General features: G+C 44.3%; 1 protein-coding gene across 2 annotated transcripts in view; it reads right to left on the bottom strand.

Moving 5' to 3' along the window:
- The window catches only part of MACO1 (macoilin 1), a 1116587-nt gene that overhangs the window by 657563 nt on the left and 431378 nt on the right, over positions 1-27646 (bottom strand). For both annotated transcript variants that reach the window (XM_044060081.1, XM_044060080.1), the window contains exon 7: positions 26872-27030. In XM_044060081.1, coding sequence (XP_043916016.1) covers positions 26872-27030 — 159 coding nt within the window. The remainder of the gene's footprint in view (positions 1-26871; positions 27031-27646) is intronic.

The following is a 27646-nucleotide window of genomic DNA, read 5'->3' on the forward strand; positions in this document are numbered from 1 at the left end:
CATAGTTAGGAGTTTTGATTATGGCTCCTAGTTTGCAGTCATCTGCAAACTTCGTTAGTCAAAGACCTTCTGTGTTAGCCTGTACTTCAGAGAAGTAGATACCAAACAAGAGGGGACCTAGGACTGAACCCTGTAGTACTCCACTTGTCACTGGTCTGAAGTTGGACTTAGAGTCTGCTACTTTCAGAGTGTGGGTTCTGTCAGTGGCACAGGGATTTATACCTAGTTTAGTGAGTTTAGCTATAATTCCAGAGTGGAGGATGGTGTCGAAAGCTTTGGCGAGATCAAGATAGGCTGTGTGAACCACCTTACCCTCATCTACGGCTTTGGTGACCACTTTAAAGAAGTCTATCAGGTTTAGGAGACATGATCTGCCTTTTACAAACCCGAACTGGGTAGGACCCAGAGTTTGGAGATTACCAATGTCATTGTTTATAAAGTTCCATGATGATACATTCCATAGCCTTGCAGACCAGGCTCATCAGGTTAATGGGGGTGGTAGTTCCCCGGGTCTGTGGTGGCTCCCCCTTTGTAGAGTGGGATAACCGTTGCTGTACACTATTCAGTGGGCACAAAGCCTGAGGTGAGGCTATGACTGAACATGGTACTTAGGTGGGGTGCCAGTTCATTCTGTAATTCATGCAGAACGCAGCCTGGGATGTTGTCAGGTCCCATGGATGCCGTATTCTTGGCTTTGGAGAGTGCGTTTTTTACATGTGCAGCTGTGATTAGAGTAACTTTGCATTCTTCCGGTATAGAGATGGGCCCTTTAGAGGATGAGAGTGGGGTAAAGTTAGCACTGAACTTATCTGCCAGGATGTTGGCAATATCAGTTGGTTCTGTATATTTAGTGCCATTGTGCTGTAACTCAGAGCAGATCTGAGTGTTGCCATTGAGATTCTTGACATAGCTATAGAATGCTTTGTGGTTATCTTTAGAATCAGTGGTGATTTTGTTTTCATAACTAGCTTTCGAGGATTTTATGAGGGATCTCAGCTTCTTACTGAGGCTGACCACGGAGTTCCTCCAGTCATGGGATTTTACTCTTTCTTGCAACAGTTTCTTTCGTCTGTTGTAGAGTTTGTTTATATGGCAGAGGACCAAGAGATTGGCTTCCTTTTTTTGGAGGACAGCATCTTGGTTCTGTTAGGGATTGCACGATCCATGCACTCGTGTAAGTGCTAATAAAGTGCAATTGTATAGGATTCAGCAGTCTTACCTCTATTGTCCGTCAGCATGGGTGTCGTGGAGTTTGCCACTTCTGTCTTAAGAAGCATGAAGTTGGCTTTGGAGAATTTTTTTTACGCTGGTTTCCCTAATGGGGGGTGGGGGTGGGATGTGGATGTCTAGGGTGATTTGCTTGTAGTCGGACCTGACCAATGAGGAATTAACCTCTGGTGTAGAAAGTACAGTTTTGTACCTACCATAAATGTAGACGTTAGAGTGTTGACACTGCTGCAGTCATCACACTTGGGTTATCCTGCCGTCAAGTGGTCCCGCAGTCGGCCAGAGTTCCAAAGTCTTGGTCTGGCGTCAGTTGCTGTCGCTTCTTCCCTGAAGTCAGTGTGCCACAGGTATATAATATGCATCAGACGCCATTTTCTTCAGTTTTTCTTGCCCCAGATGTCAGGTGCCCCCAAGTGGGTAGGCAATACATATTGCTAATCAAAAATATACATAAAAAATAAAAACAATACCTTCAGTTACCAGAAATACACCCCAAAGGTTGTATAGGATAGAAGGGTATAGAGAAGTCCAGCTAGTTCAGAGGGGATGGAGGGAGGGTAACCTGGACTGCAGCAGTGTGAACACACTAACATCTACATTTATGGTAAGTACAAAACTGTACTATGTTCATCGTGTTACACTGCTGCAGTCATCACACTTGGGTTGAATCCCAAAGCTAAGGTTGGATGGCTGGTCTGTAAAGAGTTAGGATTGGCTAAGAGGCCCTGCAGAACTGCAGTGGAAAATCCTGCTCTGGATTTAGAGTAAAGAGGCAGGTGGTAATGCTTGGTAAAGGTGTGCACTGAACGCCAAGTTGCAGCCTCCAAAACCTCCTTGGTAGGTACTCCTCTGAGAAAGGCTGTTGAAGTGGCTGTTGCCCTGGGGGAATGAGGCCTAATGTTATTAGGGACTGGTTTTCCATGCTGCATGTAGCAGTATCGAATACAGTGTCCTATCCATTTGGATATAGTCTGCTTTGAGATAGCCTTGCCTTGTGATCCTACAGCATATGCTACAAACAGTTGATCAGTTTTCCTGAAAGCTTTTATTTTGTCCAAGTAGAAGCGTAGCTGCCTGTGTATGTCCAAAGTATGCAGAAGTTTCTCCCCTTTATTTTGGGGGTTTGGATAAAAAGTAGGCAAATGGATGGTTTGGTTAAGAGCCACACTAGGTACCACCTTTGGCATGAAGGTAGGGTTTGTCCTTAAAGATACCCTGTCCTGATGAAAAATTATAAAAGGTTCCACTGCCATTAACGCCTGTAGCTCAGACTCTTTGTGCTGAAGTTACTGCCAGAAGCAGAGCTGTTTTCCATGATAAAAATTTTTAGATCGGCTGTATTGGCTGGCTCAAAAGGTGGTAAGGTCAGTTTTTCCAAAACTAAACTGAGGTCCAAAGTTGGTGTTGGTGCTCTCCGGGGCGGTCTTATGTTTTTAGCCCCTCTGAGGTACTGCTTCAGCAAGGGATGAGAGAATAAAGGAGGATCCGTGTTGTAATGTGCAGAAATGGCATAGGTGTGGATCTTAACTGACGAAAAGGATAGGCCTCTGTCCAGCATCTCAGTTAACTATTGTAAAATCTGAGGAATGTTTGGAACAAGAGGGTCAAGGCTGTGAGCCTGGTTCCAGGCACAGAATCTCTTCCATTTTTCTGAGTAAGCTTTCCTGGTGCTAGGCCTCCTGGCCTCCAAAATGACATCCATAACAGCTTTAGAGAGAGGTGTTGCCTGTTTGACTAAAGTATCTGCCATGCAGCCAGGTTTAGGGTTTTGAGCTGACCGTGCATGATCTGATTGTTTTGTTGAGTCAGAAGGTGTGGAATTTGGGGCAAAATCCATGGTGGGCCCTGAGCCAAGTTCCTTAAGATAGGGTACCAGTGCTGGCGTGGCCAGTCTGGAGCAATCAGGATCATCTGTGGTTTTTCTTATCCGGCTTTTAGGAGCACCTTTGAAAGGAGAGGCAGTGGTGGGAAGGCATAGACTTTTAGGTTTTTCCAGCTGAACAGAAGAGCACCCACTTTCCATGCTTGTTTGTGATGAGTCCTTGTGCAAAACTTTTGTAGTTGGCAATTCAGAGGGGAGGCAAAAAGATCTATGTCTGGGCATCCCCATTTTTGTTTTATCATGCTGAAGATTTGTGGATTCAATTTCCATTCGTGAGGGTCCATGATATCTCTGCTTAGGTAGTCTGCTAGAGTATTTTTCTTTCCTGGCAGGAATTGTGCTTGCAGGTGAACTTGGAACGTTAGAGCAGTGTTCAACATGGTCATGGCTTGCCTGCATAGGGGATAAGAATGTGTGTGCCCTTGTTTGTTTATGTACCACATTACTGTGGTGTTGTCTGTCTTTAGTAATAGTAGTCCTGGATGTAGAAGGTCCTTGAAAGCTGTTAGGACATTTTGAACAACCAACATCTCTTCTTGACTGATGTGAAGATGCATCTGGTGTGTGGTCCACTTGCCCTGAATGCATTTTCCGGCCATGTGTGCTCCCCAGGCGTAATCCGAAGCATCTGTTAGAGTTTGCCTGGCTGTGGGTTGGGTAAAAGGCTAACCCTTGTTTAGGTGACATGCCTGTGCCCACCATCGAAACTCCTGTTGTAGGCAGGGAATCATTGGAATTATTGCTTCTAGACTGTGAGAATGTTGAGTCTAAACACTTTTTAGGTACCATTGTCATTTCCTCATATGCAGTCTGGCATATGGTATTAGTAGTATGCAGGATGCCATGAATCCCAGGGCCTGCAGAATTTTTCTTGCAGGGAGATGGGATGTTTTTGCCAGTAGTTGAAAATATTGAGTTAGTTGCACTGGTTTGTCTGGCGTGAGGTAAGCCATCTGGGCCGTTGTATTTAAGCTGGCACCTAGGAATGTAATCTGTTGTGAGGGCACTAGTTTTGACTTCTTTTCATTTACTGTGTACCCTAGAGAAATTAGCAACTTTTTCACAAACACCAAATGCTGTAGAAGAATGTCCTTTGTCTCTGCTTGAATGAGGGAGTCCATGTATGGATATATTTGAATTCCTTTTTGTCTGCAAAATGCAATTATTGGTGCCAGGCATTTTGTGAAGACCCTGGGCGCAGTAGATAAGCAAAGGGCAGTGCAGAGAACTGGTAGTGCATTGTACCAGCTTTGAATCTGAGGTATCTTCTGCAATTTTGTCTGATAGGGACATGCAGGTATGCCTCTGAGGTCCAGAGTAACAAGCCAAGCCTTCTTGCCCAGCATGGGTAGAAGCTGCTGTAATGTCAACATTTTGAATTTCGGAATATCCAGGTAAGTATTCAGAATTGAAAGGTCCAGTATAGGCCTCCAGGCTTTGTCCTTTCTGGGGATCAGAAAGAGTCTTGAGTAAAATCCTTGTCCTTGCTCCTGTTGTGGTACTTTTTGTATAGCTCTCATGTCCATGAGGGCTGAAATTTGTTTTTGTGCCTCTGCCCATTGATTTTGTGGCAGGTCTGGCATTCCTTTTAGCTTTGGTAAAGTATGAAAGTGGAATCTGTAAAGTACAGTTTTGTACCTACCATAAATGTAGATGTTAGAGTGTATATACTGCTGCAGTCATCACACTTGGGTTATCCTGCTGTCAGTCGGTCCCACAGTCGGCCGAATTCCAAAGTCTTGGTCCGGCGTCTGTTGTAGTCGCTTCTTCCCTGACGTCAGTGTGACAGGAGGACAAAAGAGGCAGCAGACGCCATTTTCTTCAGTTTTTCTTGCCCCAGATGTCAGGTGCCCCCAACTAGGAAGGCAATACAAATAACTATGCAAAAATACCTTAGTAGATAAACAATAGTACTAGCTGTTAGCAAATACACCATATAGACATGCATCCAATAGACTGATGTACATGGAGTTATAACTAACAACCTGGTATGTAGAGGGGATGGTGGGAGGGTAACTTGGACTGCAGCAGTATATACATTCGAACATCTACATTTATGGTAGGTACAAAACTGTACTATGTTCATCGTGTTATACTGCTGCAGTCATCACACTTGGGTTGAATCCCAAAGCTATGGATGGGTGGCTGGTACTAAACTGGGTTAGGTGAAGCTAGGATGCCCTGCAGAACTGCAGTGGCAAAACCAGCTCTGGTTTTTGAGTATAATGGAAGGTGGTAGTGCTTGGTAAAGGTGTGCACTGAACTCCAAGTAGCTGCCTCCAGAATGTCCTTGGTTGGAACCCCACTGAGAAAGGCTGCTGAGGTTGCTGTAGCCCTGGTAGAATGGGACCTAATATTAACGGGCACTGCTTTCCCATGGTGCCAGTAGCAAAAGCGGATACAATGTGCTATCCATTTGGAGATGGTCTGTTTTGAAATCGCCTTTCCTTGTGAACCTGCAGCATAGGATACAAAGAGTTGGTCAGTTTTTCTGAAGGTCTTTGTCTTATCCAAATAGTAACGTAGCTGTCTGTGAATGTCCAAAGAGTGAAGGAGTCTTTCTCCTTTATTCTGGGGGTTTGGATAAAAGGTGGGTAAATGAATGGTCTGATTCAAAGCCACACTGGATACTACCTTTGGCATAAAGGTAGGATTAGTTTGTAAAGAGACTCTGTCCTGATGGAAAATGATGAAAGGTTCCACTGCCATAAGTGCCTGTAGTTCTGAGACCCTGCCTGAGGTGATAGCCAGCAACAGAGCTGTTTTCCATGACAAGTATTGTAGTTCTGCTGAGAAGGCTGGTTCGAAAGGAGGCAGTGTTAATTTTTCTAAAACGAAGTTGAGGTCCCAATCTGGCATTGGGGGTTTTCTGGGGGGTCTTATATTCTTAGCCCCTCTGAGAAACTGCCTTAGTAAAGGGTGTGAGAATATGGGAGGATCCGTATTATATTGAGCTGAAATGGCTGAAGCATGGATCTTAATGGATGAGAAAGAAAAGCCTTTGTGTAGCATCTCAGTTAAGTATTGCAGTATTTGAGGAATGTTTGGTATCTCACGATTTTGGCCTTTAGCCTGGTTCCATGCACAAAATCTTTTTCATTTGTCTGAGTAAGTTTTTCTAGTGCTGGGCCTCCTGGCCTCCAAAATGACATTCAGGATGTCCTTTGAGAGAAGTGTTGATTGATAATTTAAGGTATTCTCCATGCAGCTAAATTTAAAGTCCTGAGCTGACTGTGAAGGATCTGAGTTTTGCTGAGTCAACAAAAGTGGGAATTGAGGTAAGATCCATGGAGGGCTGTGAGTCAAGGTCCTTAGTAATGGGTACCAGTGCTGACGTGGCCAGTCCGGAGCAATGAGGATCATTTGTGGTCTCTCTGATCTGACTTTCAGTAATACCTTGGTCAAGAGAGGTAGTGGTGGGAAGGCATAGACTGTCAATGCTGTCCAACTGAATGCTAGGGTGTCCACTTTCCAGGCTAGGGAATGATAAGTCCTTGTGCAAAATTTTTGTAGTTGGCAATTGTTGGGGGAGGCAAATAGATCTATGTCTGGGCAGCCCCACCTTTGAGTTATCATTGAAAATACTTGTGGGTGTAGTCTCCACTCGTGAGGATCTGCCAAATTTCTGCTTAATTTGTCTGCCAATATGTTTTCCTTTCCTGGCAGGAACTGTCTTGCAGTTGTACTTGGTAAGTCAATGCTGTGTTCCACAAGGTCATTGCCTGTCTGCATAAAGGGTAGGAGTGTGTTCCTCCCTGTTTGTTTATGTACCACACAACTGTGGTGTTGTCTGTCCTTAGTAGTTGTCCTGGATGCAAGAGGTCCTTGAAGGCTGTCAGTGCATTTTGCACAGCTAGCATCTCCTTTTGGTTGATGTGTAGATGCATTTGTTTTGCAGACCATTTGCCCTGTATGCACTGTCCTGCCATGTGTGCTCCCCAGGCGTAGTCTGAAGAATCTGTTGTCATAGCTTGGTTTGCTGGAGGTAAGACAAACGGAAGACCCTTGTTTATTTGACATGCTTGAGCCCACCATAGGAAATCTTTTTGAAGGCAGGGAATGAGAGGTATACTTGTTTCGAGGCTGTGCCTGTGTTGAGTCCATACACTTTTCAGGTACCATTGTAATTTCCTCATATGCAGCTTTGCATGTGGAATTAGTTGAATGCAGGATGCCATGAACCCAAATGCCTGCAGGATTTTCCTTGCAGTGAGCTGGGTAAAAGTGGCCATCTTTTGGAAGTATTGAGTCAGTTTTTTTGTTTGTCTGGCAAGAGATAAGCCATCTGGGCCATTGTATTTAAGCTGGCACCCAGGAATATTATGTCTTGTGAGGGTATTAGCTTTGACTTCTTTTTGTTTACTGTGTGCCCTAGGCAACTTAGCAGCTTTGTTACAAATGCCAGATGCTGTAATAGAATGGCCTTGCTGCCCTCTTGGATCAGGCAGTCGTCCAGATATGGATAAATTTGTATTCCTCGTTGTCTGCAGTATGCAATTACTGATGCCAGGCATTTCGTAAATACTCTGGGCGCAGTAGATAAGCCAAAGGGCAATGCAGAGAATTGATAATGCGTTGTACCTGCCAAAAATCTGAGGTATCTTCTGCAATCTTGTCTGATAGGGACATGCAGGTATGCCTCTGAGGTCCAACGTTACCAGCCAAGACTCCTTGCCCAGCATGGGAAGAAGCTGCTGTAGTGTGAGCATTTTGAATTTGGGTACCTCCAGGTATGTGTTTAGAACTGAGAGGTCTAAAATGGGTCTCCAGGCTTTGTCCTTTCTTGGTACTAGAAATAGTCTTGAGTAAAAACCTTGACCTTGCTCCTTTGTAGGTACCTTTTGAACTGCTTTCATATCCATGAGAGCTGAAATTTGCATTTGTGCCTCTGCCCATTGGTTTGGAGGCAGATTTGGCATGCCTCTCATCCGTGGTAAAGTGTGAAAATGAAATCTATAGCCTCGGGTAATAATATCCAGAACCCATTTGTCCTTTGTTATGATGTGCCAGTTTTGTGGAAATAGAGCCAGTTTTCCTCCCAAAGGTGCTGCCAGGGCAATTTTGCTTGGCAGGCGAAGAGGGAAGTCATTGTGTTTGTTTCCTGAAGGGTTGAGATCTTTCGTCTCCACCTCTGAGTTGTTGTATGCCATTGTCTAGGCCTGAAAGAACCTTGTGGCTGGCCCTCTGCCCCTTGCGTCTGTACCTACCCCTTTGGGGTCTGTCTGATGCAGGAAAGGACCAGTTTTTTGATGGCCAGTTTCTGCTGAAACGAGGAGGTTGTACCTGTAAAAAATCTTTAACTGTCTGCATAGATTTTGCCTTTTCTTCCATTTTCTTTAAAACTTCCTCTGCTTTGACACCAAATAACACATTTTTCTGCAACGGAGCATCCAATAACTTTGCTTTGACATGTTCTGGTAAGGCTTGCTCTTTTAGCCAAGCATGTCTCGATTACAGATCCTGTGACAGCTGCTCTACATGAGGCGTCCAATGAATCAAAACCACACTGTAAGGTATGCTTTCCCACCTGTTCTGCTGCATGCAGCAAATCCTGCATCTCTTTGAAATCAGGTTGATCTGTCTGAGGGATCATTTTCTGCTTTAACTGTGTAATCAAGTACTGCTGGTATTTTAGCATGTGGAATTGGCAGTTTAAGGCCCTCATGGCCAAAGTGGCAGATGTATACACTTTCTTCCCCCATCTTTCTAATGCTCTGGAATCTCTTTCAGAAGGGAGTGGATTCTTAGCAGTAGAGGCCTTAACCCCTTTGGGACCCTGGGAAATGGTTTCAGGGTCTGCAACAGGGCTTTTATATAGGAACTTATGAGAATCAGGAACTCGGTAGTATCTGTCTGGTTTAGCTGGTGCAGGAAGTAAGGAATCTGGGTTTAGACTAGATTCGGTGTAATCATCATCCAAAATGTCTAAAACTGGAGGAATTGCAAGGGGTCTATGTTGTGGGAGAAGAAGAAACTCGCAGAGTCTTTTCTTAGAGTCAGAGTAATCTTGGCCTTCCCAGTGGAAGTGTTCCCTCATGGTGTGTAAAGTTTCCCCAAAAGAGTAGTCTTCGGGGGGGGGGGGGAGACAGAGGGAATGGACTCTTCAGCATCTGAGTCTTAAGGAGGGAAGGAATAATCCTGGTCCTCAGAGTTAGCTGAGGAAATGGATGCTTGGTCAGAGGAAGGATAATCTTCCTCCAGTCTAGGCCTTTTGTCAGGAGGGGGTTGTGAACCCCTGATAAGGGTAATTAAATCCTCAGCCATCTTAAGCATCTGTTTTTTAGGCAGAGGGGCCTGTGGGGGTGTCTCTGGACCCGGTTTCCTAACTTTTAAGGGGGCTTTAAGTTTAGCATAAGACTTAATGGAGATAGTTGTCTGTTTGAAGACACCTTCAGAAACCGAAGGCCTGTCCAAAATCTCCGGATCACCGTCAGGGTTGGCATCCAAGGGGTGAGAAGGAACCGGCTCCCGAGGCCCAGTTGATTCGGTCTGGGAGGCAGTCAGAATTTCTAACTCAGCGGTAGTCAGGGGCTGCGTAGGCGCCTCGCTGAAAACCGGAGAACCGTTGGCAGGCCTTGCTGAAGCCTCGGTATCTGGTCTTGGTTGCCTGTCTTTATCCTTGCGTTTTTTAATCACTGCTGATGTCGGTTGCTCCGACGACTTGATATAGTTAAATTTTCTGCCAAAATAATGTCGGGCGAAATCTGCCAGACGCTTGATTGTACGTTTGTTGAACCTAGCACAAAACCGACAACCAGAGACGTCGTGGTCTGGGCCTAGGCAAGGAATACAATAAGAATGAAAATCCTTATGAGGTATTTGCTTCCAACAAGAAATGCAATTATTAACTTTGATATCGGTCTGAGGCAAGAAAAGTTTCCCCAACGGGGTACTTTGCTTTAGAGAAGACTTCGGGCTGAAATTCGATTTGAAAAATCTCAGGAGCTAGCCGACCGGCACTTGCGAACTGCTTCTGCTTCGGGCACCGCACGGCAAGAAAGACTGAAGAAAATGGCGTCGGCTGCCTCTTTTATCCCCTTGTCGCACTGACGTCAGGTAAGAAGCGACGACAACCGATGCCGGACCAAGACTTTGGAATTCGGCCGACTGCGGGAATGCCTGACAGCAGGATAACCCAAGTGTGATGACTGCAGCAGTATAACACGATGAATATCCTTGAGACACAATATTCAGGACTCATTTGTCTTGGCTGATTGTTTGCCAGTTTTGAGAAAAAAGTGTTAGTTTTCCCCCTAAGGCGGTTTCCAAAAGTGACATGCTTGGCGTACGCAAAAGGAAAGTCATTGTGACGGTTCCCTGTAAGGTTGAGACTTCTCCTCACCTCCTTTTGGGGTTGAGGTGCCCCACTGTCATTGTCCATTTGAGCCTTGGGGCTGAGATCTGCCTCTCTGTGGCCTGACACTGGAAAGGACCAATTTTTTGTTGGCCAATTTCTGCTAAACCGAGGTGGCTGTACCTGTAAGAAATCTTTGACTGTTTGCATAGATTTAGCTTTATCCTTCATTTTCTTTAACACCTCTTCTGCCTTAACACCAAACAAGGTATCATGCTGTAAAGGAGCATCCAATAACTTTGCCTTAACATGATCAAGTAAACTCTGTTCTTTTAACCAAGCATCTCTTCGAATAACAGAACCTGTAACTGCGGCTCTACAAGAGGCCTCTAAAGCATCAAAACCACATTGCAGAGTACGTTTTCCCACCTGTTCAACTGCATGCAATAAATCCTGCATTGCTTTACAATCAGGCACTTCTGAGCTAGCAAGCATTTTCTGTTTTAACTGAGCCATTAAATATTGTTGGTACTTAAGCATGTGAAACTGGCAATTTAAAGCTCTTACTGCTAAAGTTGCAGATGTGTATACTTTCTTTCCCTATCTATCCAAAGCTCTGGAATCTCTGTCAGAGGGTACTGGATTTTTTGCAATGGAAGCCTTAGCCCCTTTTGGACCCTGGGAAATAGTTTCTGGATCAGCAGAAGGGTTTTTGTAAAGAAACTTGAGAGTCAGGGACTCTAATACCTATCCGGCTTGGCTGAAGCAGGGGGCAAAGAGTCGGGAGACAAGCTGGATTCAGAGAACACATCATCCACAATGAATAGCCAGGGGCCTGTGCTGAGGCAATAAAAGGAAATCCCTGAGCCTTTTCTTGGATTCTGAGTAATCCTGACTTTCCCAATGGAAATGTTCCCTCATGGTATGTAAAGTTTCCCCAAAAGAATAATCCTCAGGAGGAGAGGCTGAAGGGATAGATTCCTCAGCATCAGAGTCCTCATAGGGGGGTAAAGAGTATCCCTGGTCTGAAGAGGAATCAGAGGAAATGGAAACCTGATCAGAGGAGTCATAGTCTGTATCCTGCCTAGGCCTTTTCTCAGGAGGGAGATGGGAACCCCTGATTAGAGTAATGAGGTCTTCGGCCATTTTAAGCATCTGTTTCTTAGGCATGGAGGACTGTCCAGGAGAATGCTGTACTTGTTTCTTTGTCTTTAATGGTACCTTTGTCTTGGCTGTTGCTTTAATGGTAAGTTGTGAAGGTCTGAAAACACCCTCAGAAGCCAATGCCTGCTCAGCGGCTCCAGACCCATCTGAGGGATTAGTTTCCGTAGGCCCAATACCTTGAGTTTCCAGAGGCCTAGATGTCTCCACTTGGGAGTCGGAAGCAGCCTGTGGCTCAGAGGTAGCGGGTGTCAGGGGCTGCGAAAACACCTGAGAGCCGGCAAACCGGCGACTGGCCTAGAAGATGTTTCGGCGTCGGTTTTGGACCTCGGATGCCTGTCTTTATCCTAGTCTTTGCGTTTTTTCGGTATGGAGGTTGTTGGCTGATCCGACGGCATGGTATAATTGAACCTTCGGCCAAAGTAGTGTAAAGCAAAATCAAAACGTCTTTTTATAGTGCGTTTGTTGAATCTAGCACAAAACCGACAACTAGTGACGTTGTGATCAGGGCCTAGGCATGGAATACAGTAAGAGTGGAAGTCCTTATGAGGTATTTGCTTCCCACAAGAAATACAATTAACTTTTTCTGATATTGGTCTGAGGCAAGAAAAAGGTTTCCCCAACGGGGTACTTAGCTTTTTTGAAGACATCGGATCTGAAATTCGACTTCGAAAATCTCAGGAGTCGGCCGACCGGCACTTGCAAACTGCTTCTGCTTCAGGCACCGCGCAAGAAAGACTGAAGAAAATGGTGTTGGATGCATATTATATACCCCTGGTGCACTGACGTCAGGGAAGAAGCGACAGCAACCAACGCCAGACCAAGACTTTGGAACTCTGGCAGACTGCGGGACCGCCTGACAGCAGGATAACCCAAGTGTGAGGACTGCAGCAGTGTAACACGAACATCTCCAGTTGCCCATGTTGGTAATGACCAGGTCTAGGATATTGCTGCCTATGGTGGGGGTGTGGATAGGTTGATCCAAGGCGTTGGAATTTATGAATTCCAGAAAACGTTGAGCACAAGAGTTGGTGCAGGAGTAGTTTTCCCATAGATTAGTAGGCTAACTGCCCTTGTGGGCCATTTTTAGCTTAGCCAATTACCACGCGAGAATCAAACCCTGCACCTTATGTTTGTAACCTTAACCATTATGCCAACCTTATGTCAGGATTTGGGCAAGGGTTGCTCTTGGTGCCAGATTTAGTAGAGCTAGAGTTCCAAAATTGTTGGATGTTGTGGTTACAGTCGTTTTGGAGACATCAGTAGTAGTTTTTTTTTTTTTTTTAATCGTGAAATGACTAGACGTGTTACTGGATTGTGGAGCTGTTTGAATAACTGAAGTTCGAAAGAGTTTTTACTTTTCTGCCATTTTTTCCATGTTTCATCTCTTGTAGTCATACGTTTTTTAGCATCTCTAGATAGCCAGATTGCATGATTTGTTTATTCTCTTGTTTTGGAGAGGGGCCATTCTATAGAGTATGTTTAGGAATGCTTAACTGAAATATTCAACAGCTTCATCAAGGGGTAAAGATTTTAGAATGCTCCAATTAATTTTACTCAGTTTCATTGAAGGCTGTTGGTCGAAGTTAGCTAGATTTCTGGTGTGTCTGTATTTGGTGTAGGTCGTGGAGCATTGCAGGTCATGTAGGCATGATAATGATCACTGATATTGCAGGGCAGAGTTCCTGCACAGGAAATTTTGTTGGGATCAGATACTAAAATCCAGCCAAGTACGGAGCCATTGTGGTTGTTCTTCCTGAGCCAGGTTACACTAGTAATTCTGTGGATATAAAGTTTACACACCCCCTGTTAAAATGCAGGTTTTTGTGATATAAAAAAAATGAGATCACAATAAATAATTTCCAAACTTTCTCCAACTTTAACATGACCTATAACCTGTACAATCCAATTGAAAAACAAATCTGTTGGGAGAAAAAAATAAAAAACGTACAATAAGCTGGTTGCACAAGTGTAGTTTGTTGAAGCACCTTTTGATTTAATTACAGCATTCATTCTTGTTGGGTAGGAGTCTATTAGCATGGCACATCTTGACTTGGCAATATCTGCACACTCTTCCTTGCAAAAGTGCTCCAAATCTGTTAGACTGCGAGGGCATCTCTTGTGCACAGCCCTCTTCAGGTCACCCCACAGATTTTTCTGTTGAATTTAGGTCTGGGCTCTGGCTGGGCCATTCCAAAACTTTAATGTTCTTCTGTTGAAGCCATTCTTTTGTTGATCTGGATGTATGCTTAGGGCCATTGTTGTGTCGAAAGGTGAAACTCCTCTTCATCTTCAGCTTTCTAGCAGACGCCTGAAAGTTTTGGGCCAAGAGTGACTAGTATTTGGAACTGTTCATAATTCCTTCCACTTTGACTAAAGCCCCAGTTCCAGTGGAAGAAAAGCAACCCCAAAGCATGATACTGCTACCACCATGCTTCACGTTGGGGGGTGGCGTTCTTTTAGTGATTCAAAGTGCTATTTTTGCACCAAACCCACCTTTTGGAATTGTGGCCAAAAAGTTCAACCTTGGTCTCAACAGACCACAACACATTTTCGCACATGCTTTTGGGAGACAATGTATTGTTTTGAAAATTTTTGCCAGAGCTGAATGTTTTTCTGCGTAAGAAAAGGCTTCCATCTTGCAACCTTACCCTATAGCCCAGACATATGGAGAATACAGGAGACTGTTGTCACATGTAGTACACAACCAGTACTTGCCAAAAATTCCTGCAGCTCCTTCAGTGTTGCTGTAGGTCTCTTGGCAGCCTCCCTGACTAGTTTTCATCAATTTTGGAGGGGCGTCCAGTTTTTTGCAATGTCACTGTTGTCCGATATTTTCTCCACTTTTTGATTACTGTCTTCACTGTGTTCCATGGTATATCCAATGCTGTGGAATTTTTTTTGTACCCTTTTCCTGACTGATACCTTTCAACAAAGAGATCCCTTTGATGCTTTGTAAGCTCTCTGTGAACCATGGCTTTTGCTGTAGTAGACAAACTGAGTATATACCTGGAAAATCCTACTAGGACAGCTGAAATTTATTTGGGGTTAATCAGTCTCTCTAATTGATGGCAGGTGTGTACCCAAGAAAACTGAGTGCTGTAATTAAATCAAAAGGTGCTTCAACAAACTATTAGTTTAAGGGTGTGCACACTTGTGCAACCAGCTTTGTACATTTTTTTTAATATTTTCCCCCAACAGATTTGTTCTTCAGTTTAACTGTACAGGTTATAGATCACAAAGGTGGGAAAAGTTTTGAAATGATTTATTGTGGTCTTTTTTTTTTATATCACAAAAATCTGCCATTTTAACAGGGGTGTGTAAACTTTTTACATCCACTGTAAGTTGGGTGAAGTTCTAGAGATTGACGGATAAATTTGACAGGGTGAAATGTGATACAGCCTGTTTATGTTATCATCTAGAATTATTTCATTGTGGATGTTTTTTTGAGGTCCAGGCTAAGATTTCTTCTAACATAGGATTATTATTACCTGGTGAGATGTATATGACTACCAAGCAATGACTTTTGAATTCGTTCATTTTTAAATGTGCCATGATGAATTCAGCTGCAGAGAACTGGGGAAAGTACAGTTGTGTACACTTACCATAAATGTAGATGTTCGAGTATATTGACTGTTGCAGTCATCCCATTTGGGTTATCTGCCAGCAGGTAGCCCTCAGCTGGCCTGAATACCAGAGTCTTCAGATTTCTGCGTCTGATGCAGTTTCCTTTTCCATGACGTCAGGGGTATACAACATGCAGCCGCCAGGGGTATACAACATGCAGCCAACGCCATTACATCAGTTTTGGTGCCCTCACAAAGGGAAGCAATTAAATGGTATAGTGAACCCCCATCAAAAAGCAAATACAAAGGAAAAAATATACCAACCAGAAGGAGAGGTAGAGCCCAGAGAAGTCAGGGGGTGGAGGGAGGGTAACCAGGACTGCAACAGTGAATACACTCTAACGTCTACAATTATGGTAAGTATACACAACTGTACTATGTTCGTGTTTCACTGTTGCAGTCATCGCATTTGGGTTGAATCCCAAAGCTAAATAAGGGAGGAGGAAGTTAAAGAGCATTAGGGCCAGCTATTAATCCCTGCAAGACTGCAGTGGCAAAACCAGCTCTGGATATAGAAAAGATAGGCAAGTGGTAATGCCTGGTGAAGGTATGTACAGAGCTCCAGGTGGCAGCTTCTAGGATGTCCCTGGTAGGGACCCCTCTGAGAAATGCGGCAGAGGCAGATGCAGCCCTGGTAGACTGTGATCTGATCCCCTGTGGGGTAGGTTTGCCATGGTGCTTGTAGCACAGATGAATGCAATGGGCTATCCATTTTGAAATGGTTTGCTTTGAAATGGCCTTCCCCTCTGCCCCTGCAGCAAAGCTAACTAGCAGCTGCTCAGATTTTCTGATAGGCTTAGTCCTGTCCAAATAGAATCTAATTTGTCTGTGCACATCCAGAATGTGCAGTATTCGTTCCCCTTTCTTTTGTGGATTAGGGAAAAAAGTAGGCAAATGAATGGACTGATTTAGGGCCACAGAAGACACCACCTTGTGCATAAAGGAAGGATTAGTCCTGACGGAAACTCTGTCCGCATGGAAGGCAATGAAGGGTTTCACTGTCATGAGGGCCTGTAATTCGGACGCACTTCTAGCTGAAGTGATGGCTAGCAGGAAGGCTGTTTTCCAAGAAAGGAATTTCAACTCTGCTGTAGCAGCTGATTCAAAGGGGGGGGGGTGAGCTTTTCCAATATAAAAAGTTAAGGTCCCAGGCTGGATTGGGAGCTCTCCTGGGGGGGGGGGGTCTTAAATTTTTGGCCCCTCTAAGGAATTGCTTTAGCAAGGGGTGAGAGAAGAGGGCTGGCTCAGTATTATAATGTGCTTTAATGGCAGAGGATTATGTTTAATTGACGAGAAGGGTAGGCCCCGGTAGAGCATTTCTGTTCAGCACTGTTGAATCTGAGGTAAGCTGAGCACCGTTGTGTCCTTTCCCTGAGCCAGGCTCCAGGAGCAGTATCTTTTCCACTTTTCAGCATAGGATTTTCTAGTACTAGGCCTCCTTGCCTCCAGAATGACATCCAGTACCTGCTTACTGAGGGATGTTAAGGGACAGCTCAAGGAATAAGCCAGGCTGCAATGTTCATGGTATGAAGCAGAGGGTGCAGAATTTGTCCCGCCTGCTGGGACAGCAGGAAAGGGGTTTGAGGCAGGTGCCATGGTTGTAGCAGTGTCATACTGTGCAAGAGGGGGTACCTGTGCTGGCGTGGCCAGTCTGGTGCAATCAGTACTGTCCTTGGCTTGACCTGTTTGATCTTTAGTAGAACCTTCGAGAGGACAGGCAAAAGGGGAAAGGCATAAACTGAGGCTTTCCCAGGTAAAGGACAGGGCATTCACTTTCCAAGCTTTGGCTGTGGGGAGTTCTTGTGCAGAATGTGTGTAATTGGTAGTTCTGAGGGGAGGTGTCTACCTCTGGTGTCCCCCATTTGCTCAAGAGGTTGAATATTTTGAGTGCTAGTTAACATTAGTGTGGGTCCATAAGATTTCTGCTTAAGTAGTCTGCCAGTGAATTTAGTTTGCCTGGCAGGAATTGAGCTTGCAGGTGTACTTGGTAGCTCAAGGCTGTGTTCCACAGAGCCATGGCTAGTCTGCAGAGGGGGTACAAGTGGGTTCCCCCCTGTTTAAGTACCACATAAAACTGTGTTGTCTGCCTTTACCAATAGTTGCTCTGGAAGAATACGGTCTTTGAAGGATGTCAGAGCATTCTGTACGGCTAACATTTCTTTTTGATTGATATGCAGGTGCATCTGTCTTGGGGTCCATTTGCCCCGAATGCACTGCCCTGCCATGTGAGCCCCCCATGCATAGTCTGACGCGTCTGTTGTCAGGGTTTGGATGGCAGGGGGTAGAGTGAGAAGGAGTCCCTTTGTTGTGGTAGCAAGCCTCTGCCCACCAAAGGGCCTCTGTCTTGATACAAGGAATGCTAGAAATCATTGTTTCCAGGTCCTGAGAATGTTGACACCATAGGCTTTTTAGATACCACTGAAGTTTCCTCATATGCAGTCTCGCATATGGAATTAGTAAAATGCAAGAGGCCATGAACCCCAGGGGCTTGCAGTATTTTCCTTGCAGATAGCTGGGGTTTTGTGGCCAATAGTTTGAAATAGGTTGTCAGATAAACTTTTTTCTCCGGAGTGAGAAATGCCACCTGGGAAGTTGTGTTCAAGCTTGCTCCCAGGAATACAATCTGTTGGCAGGGTACTAGGTGAGATTTCTTTTCATTGATAGTGTACCCCAGTGAGGTTAGAAGTTTCTTTACTGACATTGGTTGGAGCAAGAAAAAGAATCCCCAATAGGGGTATTTATCTTTTTTGAAGACTTCGGATCTGAAACTCGAAAATGAAAATTTCAGGAGTCGGCCGACCGGCACTTACAAACTGCTTCTGCTTCGGGCTCCGCACGGCAAGAAAAAAGTACAGTTTTGTACCTACCATAAATGTAGATGTTCGAGGATTCCCTTGCTGCAGTCCTGACTATTGGGTATAGTCCGCGTCCCAGTCGGCCCGAATACCAGAGTATAAGGCTGACGTCGGTCATGCGCCTTAGACTGGCGTCATGACGTCAGGGTACTAATCATGACCGACGTCATTTCCTCAGTCTTTTCTTGCCCCAGATGTCAGAAGACCCAAAAGACAAGTCCCAAAACAACCTGCACCAATAAACATGTACAATATATACAGTAATATATATACAAAAAATAAGCATGTGTAAAGGGCACCACACACACTGGAAACACAAACACAGAGGGAAGGAGGGAGGAGTGGATTGGAGGGAATCCTCGAACATCTACATTTATGGTAGGTACAAACTGTACTATGTTCTTCGCTTCCTTGCTGCAGTCCTGACTATTGGGTAGAATCCCAAAGCAGAGGTAAGGGAGGCTGGCAAATTATAAAGTAGCAGGAGCTGACAACATGCCCTGTAAAACAGCTGTGGCAAAACCAGCTCTAGACTTAGAGTATATAGGCAGGTGATAATGCCTAGAGAAAGTATGCACTGAACTCCAAGTAGCTGCTTCAGAATATCATTAGTTGCCACCCCCTAGAATATGCTGTTGAAGTGGCAGTAGCCCTAGTGGAATGAGGCCTAATCCCAGCTGGAACCTCTTTGCCATGATGGGAATAACAAAATGCAATGCAAAAGCCAATCCACCTAGAAATAGTTTGTTTTGACACAGGTTTGCCCTGTGAACTTAAAGCAAAAGAAACAAGTAACTGCTGAGACTGCCTAAAATCTTTAGTCCTGCTCAAATAATAACGCAATTGCCTGTACATCTAAAGTGTGCAAAATCTTTTCCCCTTATTTTGAGGATCTGCAAAAAAAGGGCAAATGAATAGTTTGGTTTAAAAGCCACACTAGAAACCACCTTAGGCATAAAGGAAGGATTAGTACTGCATGATACCCTGTCCTTATGGAAAATCAAAAGGGCTCTACTGCCATAAGGCCTGCAACTCAGACACCCTTCTTGCAGAGTAATAGCAACAGAGAAAGCAGTCTTCCATGACAAATATTTCAATTCAGCAGTAGCTGCGGCTCAAAAGGTTGTAGAGTAAGTTTTTCCAACACAAAATTGAGATCCCAAGCAGGAGTAGGAGCTCACGTGGGGTCTTATATTCTTTGCCCTCTAAACTGCTTGAACAAAGGATGCGAAAACAAAGGTGGGTCACAATCATAGTGAGCTGAAATTGCTGCAGCATGAATCTTTATGGAAGAGAAAGACAAACCTTTGTCCAATAACTCAGTAAGATATTGAAGAGCCACACTCAAATTAGGCTCTGAAATCTCCAGTCTTTGCTGTACACCAAAATAAAAATCTCTTCCATTTTCTGCGTACACTCTCCTAGTACTAGGCCTTCTAGCTTCCATAATCACATTTAAAACTTGTTGAGGAAGCTGAGACCTCCCATGTTTCAAGACAGAATATGCCAAGCTGTGAGATGGAGAGATTGAAGCTTGACATTGAGCAGATGACCGTCCTTCTGAGATAACAGATGAGGAATCAGAGGTAAAGGCCATTGAGGCTTCTTTACAAGAGTCCTTAGAAGTGGGTACCAGTGTTGCCGAGGCCAATCTGGAGCTATCAAAATCATCCGTGGCCTGTCCTGTCTGACCTTTAGTAATACCTTTGGAAGAAGAGGTAGAGGTGGAAAAGCATAGACATGAAGGTTTTTCCAACTGAAAGACAGAGCATTCACTTTCCAAGCTGTGTGATGAAACCCCTTTGTGCAATACTTTGGCAGCTGGTGGTTTAGTGGAGAAGCGAACAGATCTATGTCTGGAGTTCCCCATGACACTGTCAATTTCTGAAATACATGAAGATCCAGTTTCCACTCGTGGGGATCCATGATTTGTCTGCTTAATACATCTGCTAGGAGTTCTGTGCTCCTGGCAGAAACCTCTGAAAGAGTCAGTTGCAGGCTTAACGCAGTCTCCCATAAAATCATTGCTTGCCTGCATAGAGGATAAGAATGTGTTCCCCTTGCTTGTTGATGTACCACATGACAGTTGTGTTGTCTGTCAGAATCAACGTGCCCTGGAAAAGTAACTCCTTGAACGCCATCAATGCAAACTGGACTGCTAACATCTCCTTCAAGTTGATATGTAGATGCTGTAGTCTGGCAGGCCACTTGTCTTGTATCCACTTTCCATTTAGATGAGCTCCCAAGCAATGTCCGAGGCATCTGTCGTTAAAATCTGACTCGCCTCTGGCGGGTCACAGAGAGTCCACAGAGAGTTGTTTAGGTGACATTCCTGAGCCCACCACAAGAATTCCTTTTGAAGGCAAGGTATTATTTGAATGACAGTGTCAAATCTTGGCAGTGCTGTGTCCATACATTTTGAGATACCATTGCAGCTTCCTCATATGCAGTTTGGCATTGGGAAACCAGAGAATACAAGATGCCATGAACCCTAATGCTTGAAGGACTGTCCTTGCAGTCAGCACGGACTGATGAGATAGTTGATGGAAGTAAAGTGACAGACTCTTTTGTTTGTCGGCGGTTAAAAAGGCCATCTGGGCTGCTGTATTCAGTCTCACACCCAGAAAGCACATGTCTTGAGAGGGTACTAGACTGGACTTTATTTCGTTCACAGAATACCCTAGGCATCTTAGCACTGCTATGACATATTCCAGATGCTGTAGAAGGTGTTCTTTCTTGAGCCAGAATCAGGCAGTCGTCCAAGTAAGGATAAATTTGAATGCCTTGAAGCCTGAAGTAAAGCTATCACTGGAGCCAGAACCTTTGTAGAGATAGATAAGCCAAAGGGCAATGCAGAGAACTGATAATGAAAATCTCCAGTTGAAACCGCACCGATACTTTCTGCAACTTAGCCTTATGGGCACATGAAGGTAAGCTTCCTTGAGATCCAGTTACCATCCAGTGATCCTTGCCCAGCAGAGGTAACAGTTGCTGTAACGTCAACATCTTGAACTTGGGAATGTCCAGATAAGTGTTGAGGATAGATAAATCAAAATTGGTCTCCACGTGTTCCCCTTCTTTGGTACTAGGAACAGGCGAGAATAAAATCCAGCCCTTTCTGACACAGGGACTGGCTGAATAGCCCCTATCTGGAGTAACTGAGAAACTTGCTTGAGAGCCTCTTTTCTCTGTGGAGGAGGAACATCTGGCATGCCTTTGAAAGGGCATTTTGTGTGGAAATAAAATCTGTACCCGTGATGAATGATATCCAGCACCCATCTGTCTTGAGTGATTAAATCCCAATTTTCTTTGAAAAGAGACAATCTTCCTCCCAAAGGAGCTGCCAGACGAGTCCACTGGCAGCTGAAAGGCAGGTCATTGGTTCTGCTTAACTAAGGACTGACCCCTGCCGTCACCAGACCTCTCAGCAGGTGAACTGTCTGATCTGGGGCTAAAGGAACCTTGTGCCCTGCGCCTACCCCATCTAGATCTGCCCTAGACTGGGAACCATAAGCAGGATATGTCCACCCTTAGCAGGCCAATTTCTACTAAACTTGGGCTGCACCTGCAAAATCTTTAACAGTCTGCATAGACTTAGCTTTGTCCTCCATTTTCTTTAAAACTGCTTCCACAGGCGGTCCAAACAACACATCAGACTGTAAAGGAGCATCCAAAATCCTGGTCTTAACATGCTCAGCTAAATTCTGATCCTTCAACCATGCATGTCTGCGAAGAACAGAACTAGTAGCAGCCACCCTCGATGAGGCCTGAACAGCATCAAAACCACACTGCAAAGAATGCTTACCCACTTGTTCAGACACATGAACCAAATCCAGCAATTCTTTACACTCAATACCTTCCGCCAAAGCATTCACCTTAGATTTCAATTGTGAAAGGAGATAATTCTGATATTTCAGCATATGAAATTGACAATTCAACGCCCTCATGGCTAGAGTGGAAGAAGTATACTTTCTTACCCCACCTATCCAAAGCCCTTGCCTCTTTATCAGAGGGTACAGGATTTTTAACAACAGAAGCTTTAACACCTTTAGGCCCCTGAGAAACAGTTTCTGGGTCGCCCTGGGCCTCTTAAACCAATACTTATGAGCCTCGGCCACCCTATAACACCTATCAGCCTTAACAGGTGCAGGAGGCAAGGAATCAGGGTCCAGAGAAGCCTCTGCAAAACATCCTCCACCACATTCAACACAGGCGGAATAGCTAAGGGCCTATGCTGAGGCAAAAACAAGAATTCCCTAAGCCTTTTTCTGGAGTCAGAGTAATCTTGGCCTTCCCATTTAAAGTGCTCCCTCATGGAGTGAAGAGTCTCTGAAAATGAAAAATCCTCAGGAGGAGAAGCTGAAGGAGTGGAATCATCCACATCAGAATCAGAATAAGCAGGAAACTCTTGCAAGTCTTCCACAGAAGACTCTGAAGCCTGTGAACACTGTTCAAAACTATCAAACTCCTGATCCACCCTAGGCCTCTTATCAGGTGGGGGCATAGAACCTCTAATCAGAGTAATCAAATCTTCTGCCATTTTAAGCATATGTTTCTTAGGCACAGAGCCGAAATGCTAGGAGAAGCCCCTACAAGCTGAACTTGGCCTTCCTCTAAAAAGAAGCTTTGGCAACAGAAGGAGAGGCCCTAACTACCTTGGGAAAGAGGAAGAACAGTTACCTGAGAAGCCCCTCAGCCTGGCCTACTTCCTGAGAGGGCACATCCTGTAACAGTAAAGTATCTGCCTGAGACTCCATAGAGACTCCTGGCAAACCTCTGGTTCCCCTGAGCCTTCTAAGGACCGGCGTCCGGGACTGCCGGTTCCTCACCCCTAGACTTCACTGTTTTATCCTTGCGCTTCTTAGATGAAGCAGGCGTCGGAGTATCCGGCGGCATAGTATAATTACAACGCTTCCCAAACACTAACCTAGCACAATCAAGCCTCCTCTTAATAGTGCGCTTGTTAAATCTAGCACAAGAGCGGCAACCAACAACGTCGTGCTCAGGCCCTAAACAAGGTATACACAATGTATGATAATCCCTATCGGTATCTGCTTCCCACAAAATACAGTTATTCACTTTTTCTGACATCCGGTAATATACTGAGGCAAGAAAACAAAACGTTTACTTAGCCAACTCTGTACTCGGGTCTGAAACTCCGGTTTGGAAAATCTCAAACGCCAACCTGCAAAATTGCTTCTGCATCTGGCGTCAGTCTAAGGCGCCATGACCGACGCTTCTCTGGTATTCGGCCGACTGGGACTCAGGACTGCAGCAAGGGAAGACGAAGAACATCTGATGTAATGGCATTGGCTGCATGTTTTATACCCCTGACGATCTGACGTCATGGAAGAGGAGACAGCATCCTATGCAGAAGTCCAAAGACTCTGGTATTCAGGCCAGCTGAGGGCTACCTGCAGGCAGATAACCCAAATGTGATGACTGCAACAGTGAAACACGAAGAACATCAGAGTTTGAGTAGGGGACAATGGCAAAAGAGTTAGGGTAGAGTAGTGCAATTCCTCCCCCTTTCTTGTGGGGTCCATCTGATCTCAAACAGGAGAAACCTGGAGAGAAGAATTCGAAATCTTATTTATGGCTTTAGCCATGTCTCAGTTACAGCAATTATATCAGGTTTAAAGTGGGATATCCAGGCATGGAATTCTGGGATCTTGTGTCTAATACTTTGTAGGTTAATGGTGGTAAGTTTTAGGGATTTGTGAGGTTCAGGCGGGTGAGAAGCAGATGGAGTAAGTCCAAGGTTGAGGTGGATGGCCCCACATTGGGGTAGAGTGGTGGTACTATCTGAATGTTGTGTTGGTAGTTTGCACATAGAGTTGCACTGTATTGTGATGAGAGTTGTACATAGAATGTTCTGTGTCTGTGAAAAGACTGTGGGTTTGAGGAGTAGCAATGTTTTAGTGGACTATAGGTTAGAGGATATTTTGGAGGAATATTTGTGATTGGTGGGGTTGGACAGAAGTGATGCGATTGTAAAAAGTGTGCGAGTTAGATTAAGCAGTGCAAAGTTAGGAGGAGGAGGAGGAGAGATAAAGAGGAAAGAGTAATGTAGTCACAGTTAGTAGTGACATAGATGTGAGACTACTGCAGAGGTGCCAGAAAAGGCTATGGTGAGGGGGACAAGATTGTCGTCGTGAAAGTAATATTCATTAGTACAGGATAATTTTAACACAGCTGATTGTAGAGTTGGTTAATTGGATGTACTGAATTAGGTGGGTTAGGTTTACTGACTGTAGTTTGTGTTGATTGGTAGGTTGATTATGGGTGGAGTATGGTTAGCTATAAATGTAAATGATATGGGGGTGGGTGGGAATGGGCGTAGGGTAGAAGAACGAAGTGGGATGGCCCAGTCCACTTGTACAACACTGAGATGAAAACAAGAAAAACAAATCAGTAACATAAGTTGCGTTTTAAATTAGAGCTCAAAATGACAGAGAAGAGAGGAAAGAGGGGTCTGGTACTGGTGTTAGAAAGGCAAGTAGAACAGGTAACAGAAGATGAGAAAGAAGCTAAACAACTAAGATGTCCTATATGAAGGGATGTACAGTTTTGGGTAGGTGAGTGGAGTGATAGTACAGGTAGCAGAGTAGTATTGTCAGGGATGGTATACCAGCTTTGCACAATGGCAGTCGAAGGGTGTAGGAGGCGTTACAGGCAGAGCCAGGGAATCTAGAAAGGTACAGACTAGTGTGTGCTTGGGAGACAGAAGGGGTGATGTACGAAAGGGAAATGAAATGAGAGACTGAGACAGAGACAATTAATACACTAGGACAAAACTAATACACATACATTCACTGTAAAGGACAGGCAGCAGGCCAGAAGGTCCAGTCTTCCACTGAATGGCTAGGGGTTCTCAGGGACCAGACTTGGCTTGAGATTCACTGATTCCGCCGGTGTCAGGGGAGCGCACAATTATGGGAGTATCTCATTCACTGTAGAGGATAGGCAGCAGGGCAGAGGATCTAGTCTTCCCCCGAATGGAGAGGGGTTCTCGGGGATCAGATTTTGCTTGGGATTCACTGCTTCTACTGGTGAGTGGACAGCACAGTTATGGGAGTATCTCATTCACTGTGGAGGACAGGCAGCAGTGCAGACGGTCCAGTCTTCCACTGAATGGCTAGAGGTTCTTGGGGACCAGGCTTGGCTTGGGATTCACTGCCTCTACCGGTGTGAAGGGAAAGCACAGTTATGGGAGTATCTCTAATGACTGCAGGTCTCCGTGTTTGGAATGGCACTTGTACATCACCCTGGGGTAATAAGATGGTTAGAAGAGGGATACAGTAGTATTTCTTCCAGGGGACCCCACCTACCCCAAAAAATTAAGCAAGGCACTCTACATTTGTTTACCGGGTAATGTAACTGGGAAGAAAGTCCTTTTTCAGCTGAGACCTGGGGAGAAAAGCTCCAGAAACATGGTTCTACAACATATTTGGAAACATAAAAAGGAGCAACACAATGAGGACTGTTTAGGAAAAACTGTTTACCATACTGTACTTCACAGTGGCTTTGCAATGCATCAGATACGGCAAGGACACCGATATCAAGTGACGGATAAATTATATAGAAACTTTTAGGATTATACATTTATACACAAATATTGCCATCAAGCACACCGGATGCCAGTACAATTACCTAGCTTCAAAAAGGAGAGTTAATGGACAACAGTGGCCTTTTCTTATAGTTCCCGTACCAGATTGCAGCATCACTTTGACAGGTGCCACACTGACTGAGCAGTTTCCAGGTAGTTAAGCAGAAATGTTATCAGATTTGAGTGGTTAACTTTTTTTTTTTTTTAATTCCATTGGTAAGGGGGCTTGTGTGTCCTCTTAATCCCCCAAACTCGCCATTTTAAAAGCATCTGCAATGTAAACACAAGCAGTTAACATACGAGAAAAAAAAAAAAAACACCGGTGGTTATTGAGCAAGACACCAGCCTTGTTAAATAATGGCATAACTGTAATTAAGACCAGCACTTACACGAGTCCAGTATCCATCATCCACAAAAATACTCAACTGTACAATTATCACATTTTTCTTCAGAATGGAGGAAGCCTACAACCCAAACACAAGTACACAGCAACTCAGCAGCTCTGTTAGGTGTAAAGTCATAGAATCAACTTTCTATTTTTCTTTAATTCTTCCTTCAACAAATGCTGAAACCTGAGGAATAAAAACCATACAGATGTGTAAGCAGGCCAGCACACAAGCATTTTAGAATTGATTTGTACTTACTCCTCTACATCATGCATTTCACGCTATGGTAACTGCTACAAAACTGCCACAAGTCAGAAAAGCACCAGTAGCATAATGCAATACAAGAAAACCTACTCAAAGCTGTTAGAAGTACAATGCAGCTGATTACTAATATACAATGAAACGTGAGTAAGAATCAAGACACCAGACAGTGAGATGATCAGTCAACTATATGGCTTTAATATTTTACACGAAGCACAACACTTCACTCCCTTAAGTTCTTCCCTGACTACATTCAGAATGCTTGTAGTAGCTGTAGGGTCAGTGGTAAAGCATCCCACTGGTATTTTAATTGCTAGTGGTCTGCATTAAGACAAATCTAAACACCCTCATTACGTTTCTTTACTCTCACCAATCCTGCAGAAGAGACATGCACTTAATTCTGGCTACAGACATCTGGCCGACTTCCTGTAAGACAAGAGCATATCAAGTTCCATATTTGGCCAACAGCTCTACTCTCCAGTAAAAACTCCTTCAGTGTATGGTTTTGCAAAGGAAAAAAAAAAAGATACAGATAGCGACTAACTGAAAAAAGAAGAAACAATTGCATACTTATTCTGTAGCTGTTCATTTTCTTGCCTGAGCTGTCCAATTTCTGATCGAATTCCACGTTCTGTGCTGCTAAGGGAACTGATCTGACTTCGTAGCTCTTGCTCAGTCTGTCTGCTAGCTTGCAGGTCTGCCTTTAACTTCTTTATATCCTGTTCCAACCTGAATAAAAATAAAGGTACACTGCCATGCTCATTTCATTTCTGAATCTTCACATCTGTTACTTCTCTCAGTAGCAAAATGACACATTAAAAACATTACTAAGATGATGCAACAAACCAGATACTTTCAGCAAAACCAGCTTTCAAACTGCAGAGTTCAAGAGGAAATTCTCATCTGAAGCCATTAATTCTCGAACATTCTTCTAGAATCCAACGTACAGGTGCTTTAATTTATTGTTGATTTCTATGTTGTCTGAACCTCTCCCCATTGTCCATCTTTCCCACACAATCTTCCCAGGCTGCAAGTATTTCACTTTTATGATCTACAAACAGAGCCAAGAGCTACACTGCATTTTCTGCCTTTAGTATTATACAATGGACACTTCAACTTGGCACCATAACTTGCACTTTTTAAAAGTTTTAGACATCTTTGATGGAGTTCAGTTAGTACTACTGCTATCTTGCTGCAACTAGGGCTTGAGCCGGACACACCGTTATCTGACATAGGATTTCCTCATGCTCTCGTGGTTCCCTCAAAGTACTCTGGTTTCTACCCAGATTCATACTGTAAGTTGACTAGCTGCTATAAACTGCTCCCAACTGATTGAGAGAGATGG

The sequence above is a fragment of the Protopterus annectens genome, chromosome 1.part2 (genome assembly GCF_019279795.1).
Source record: "Protopterus annectens isolate FY-2018-M chromosome 1.part2, PAN1.0, whole genome shotgun sequence".
Classification (NCBI taxonomy): Eukaryota; Metazoa; Chordata; order Ceratodontiformes; family Protopteridae; genus Protopterus; species Protopterus annectens.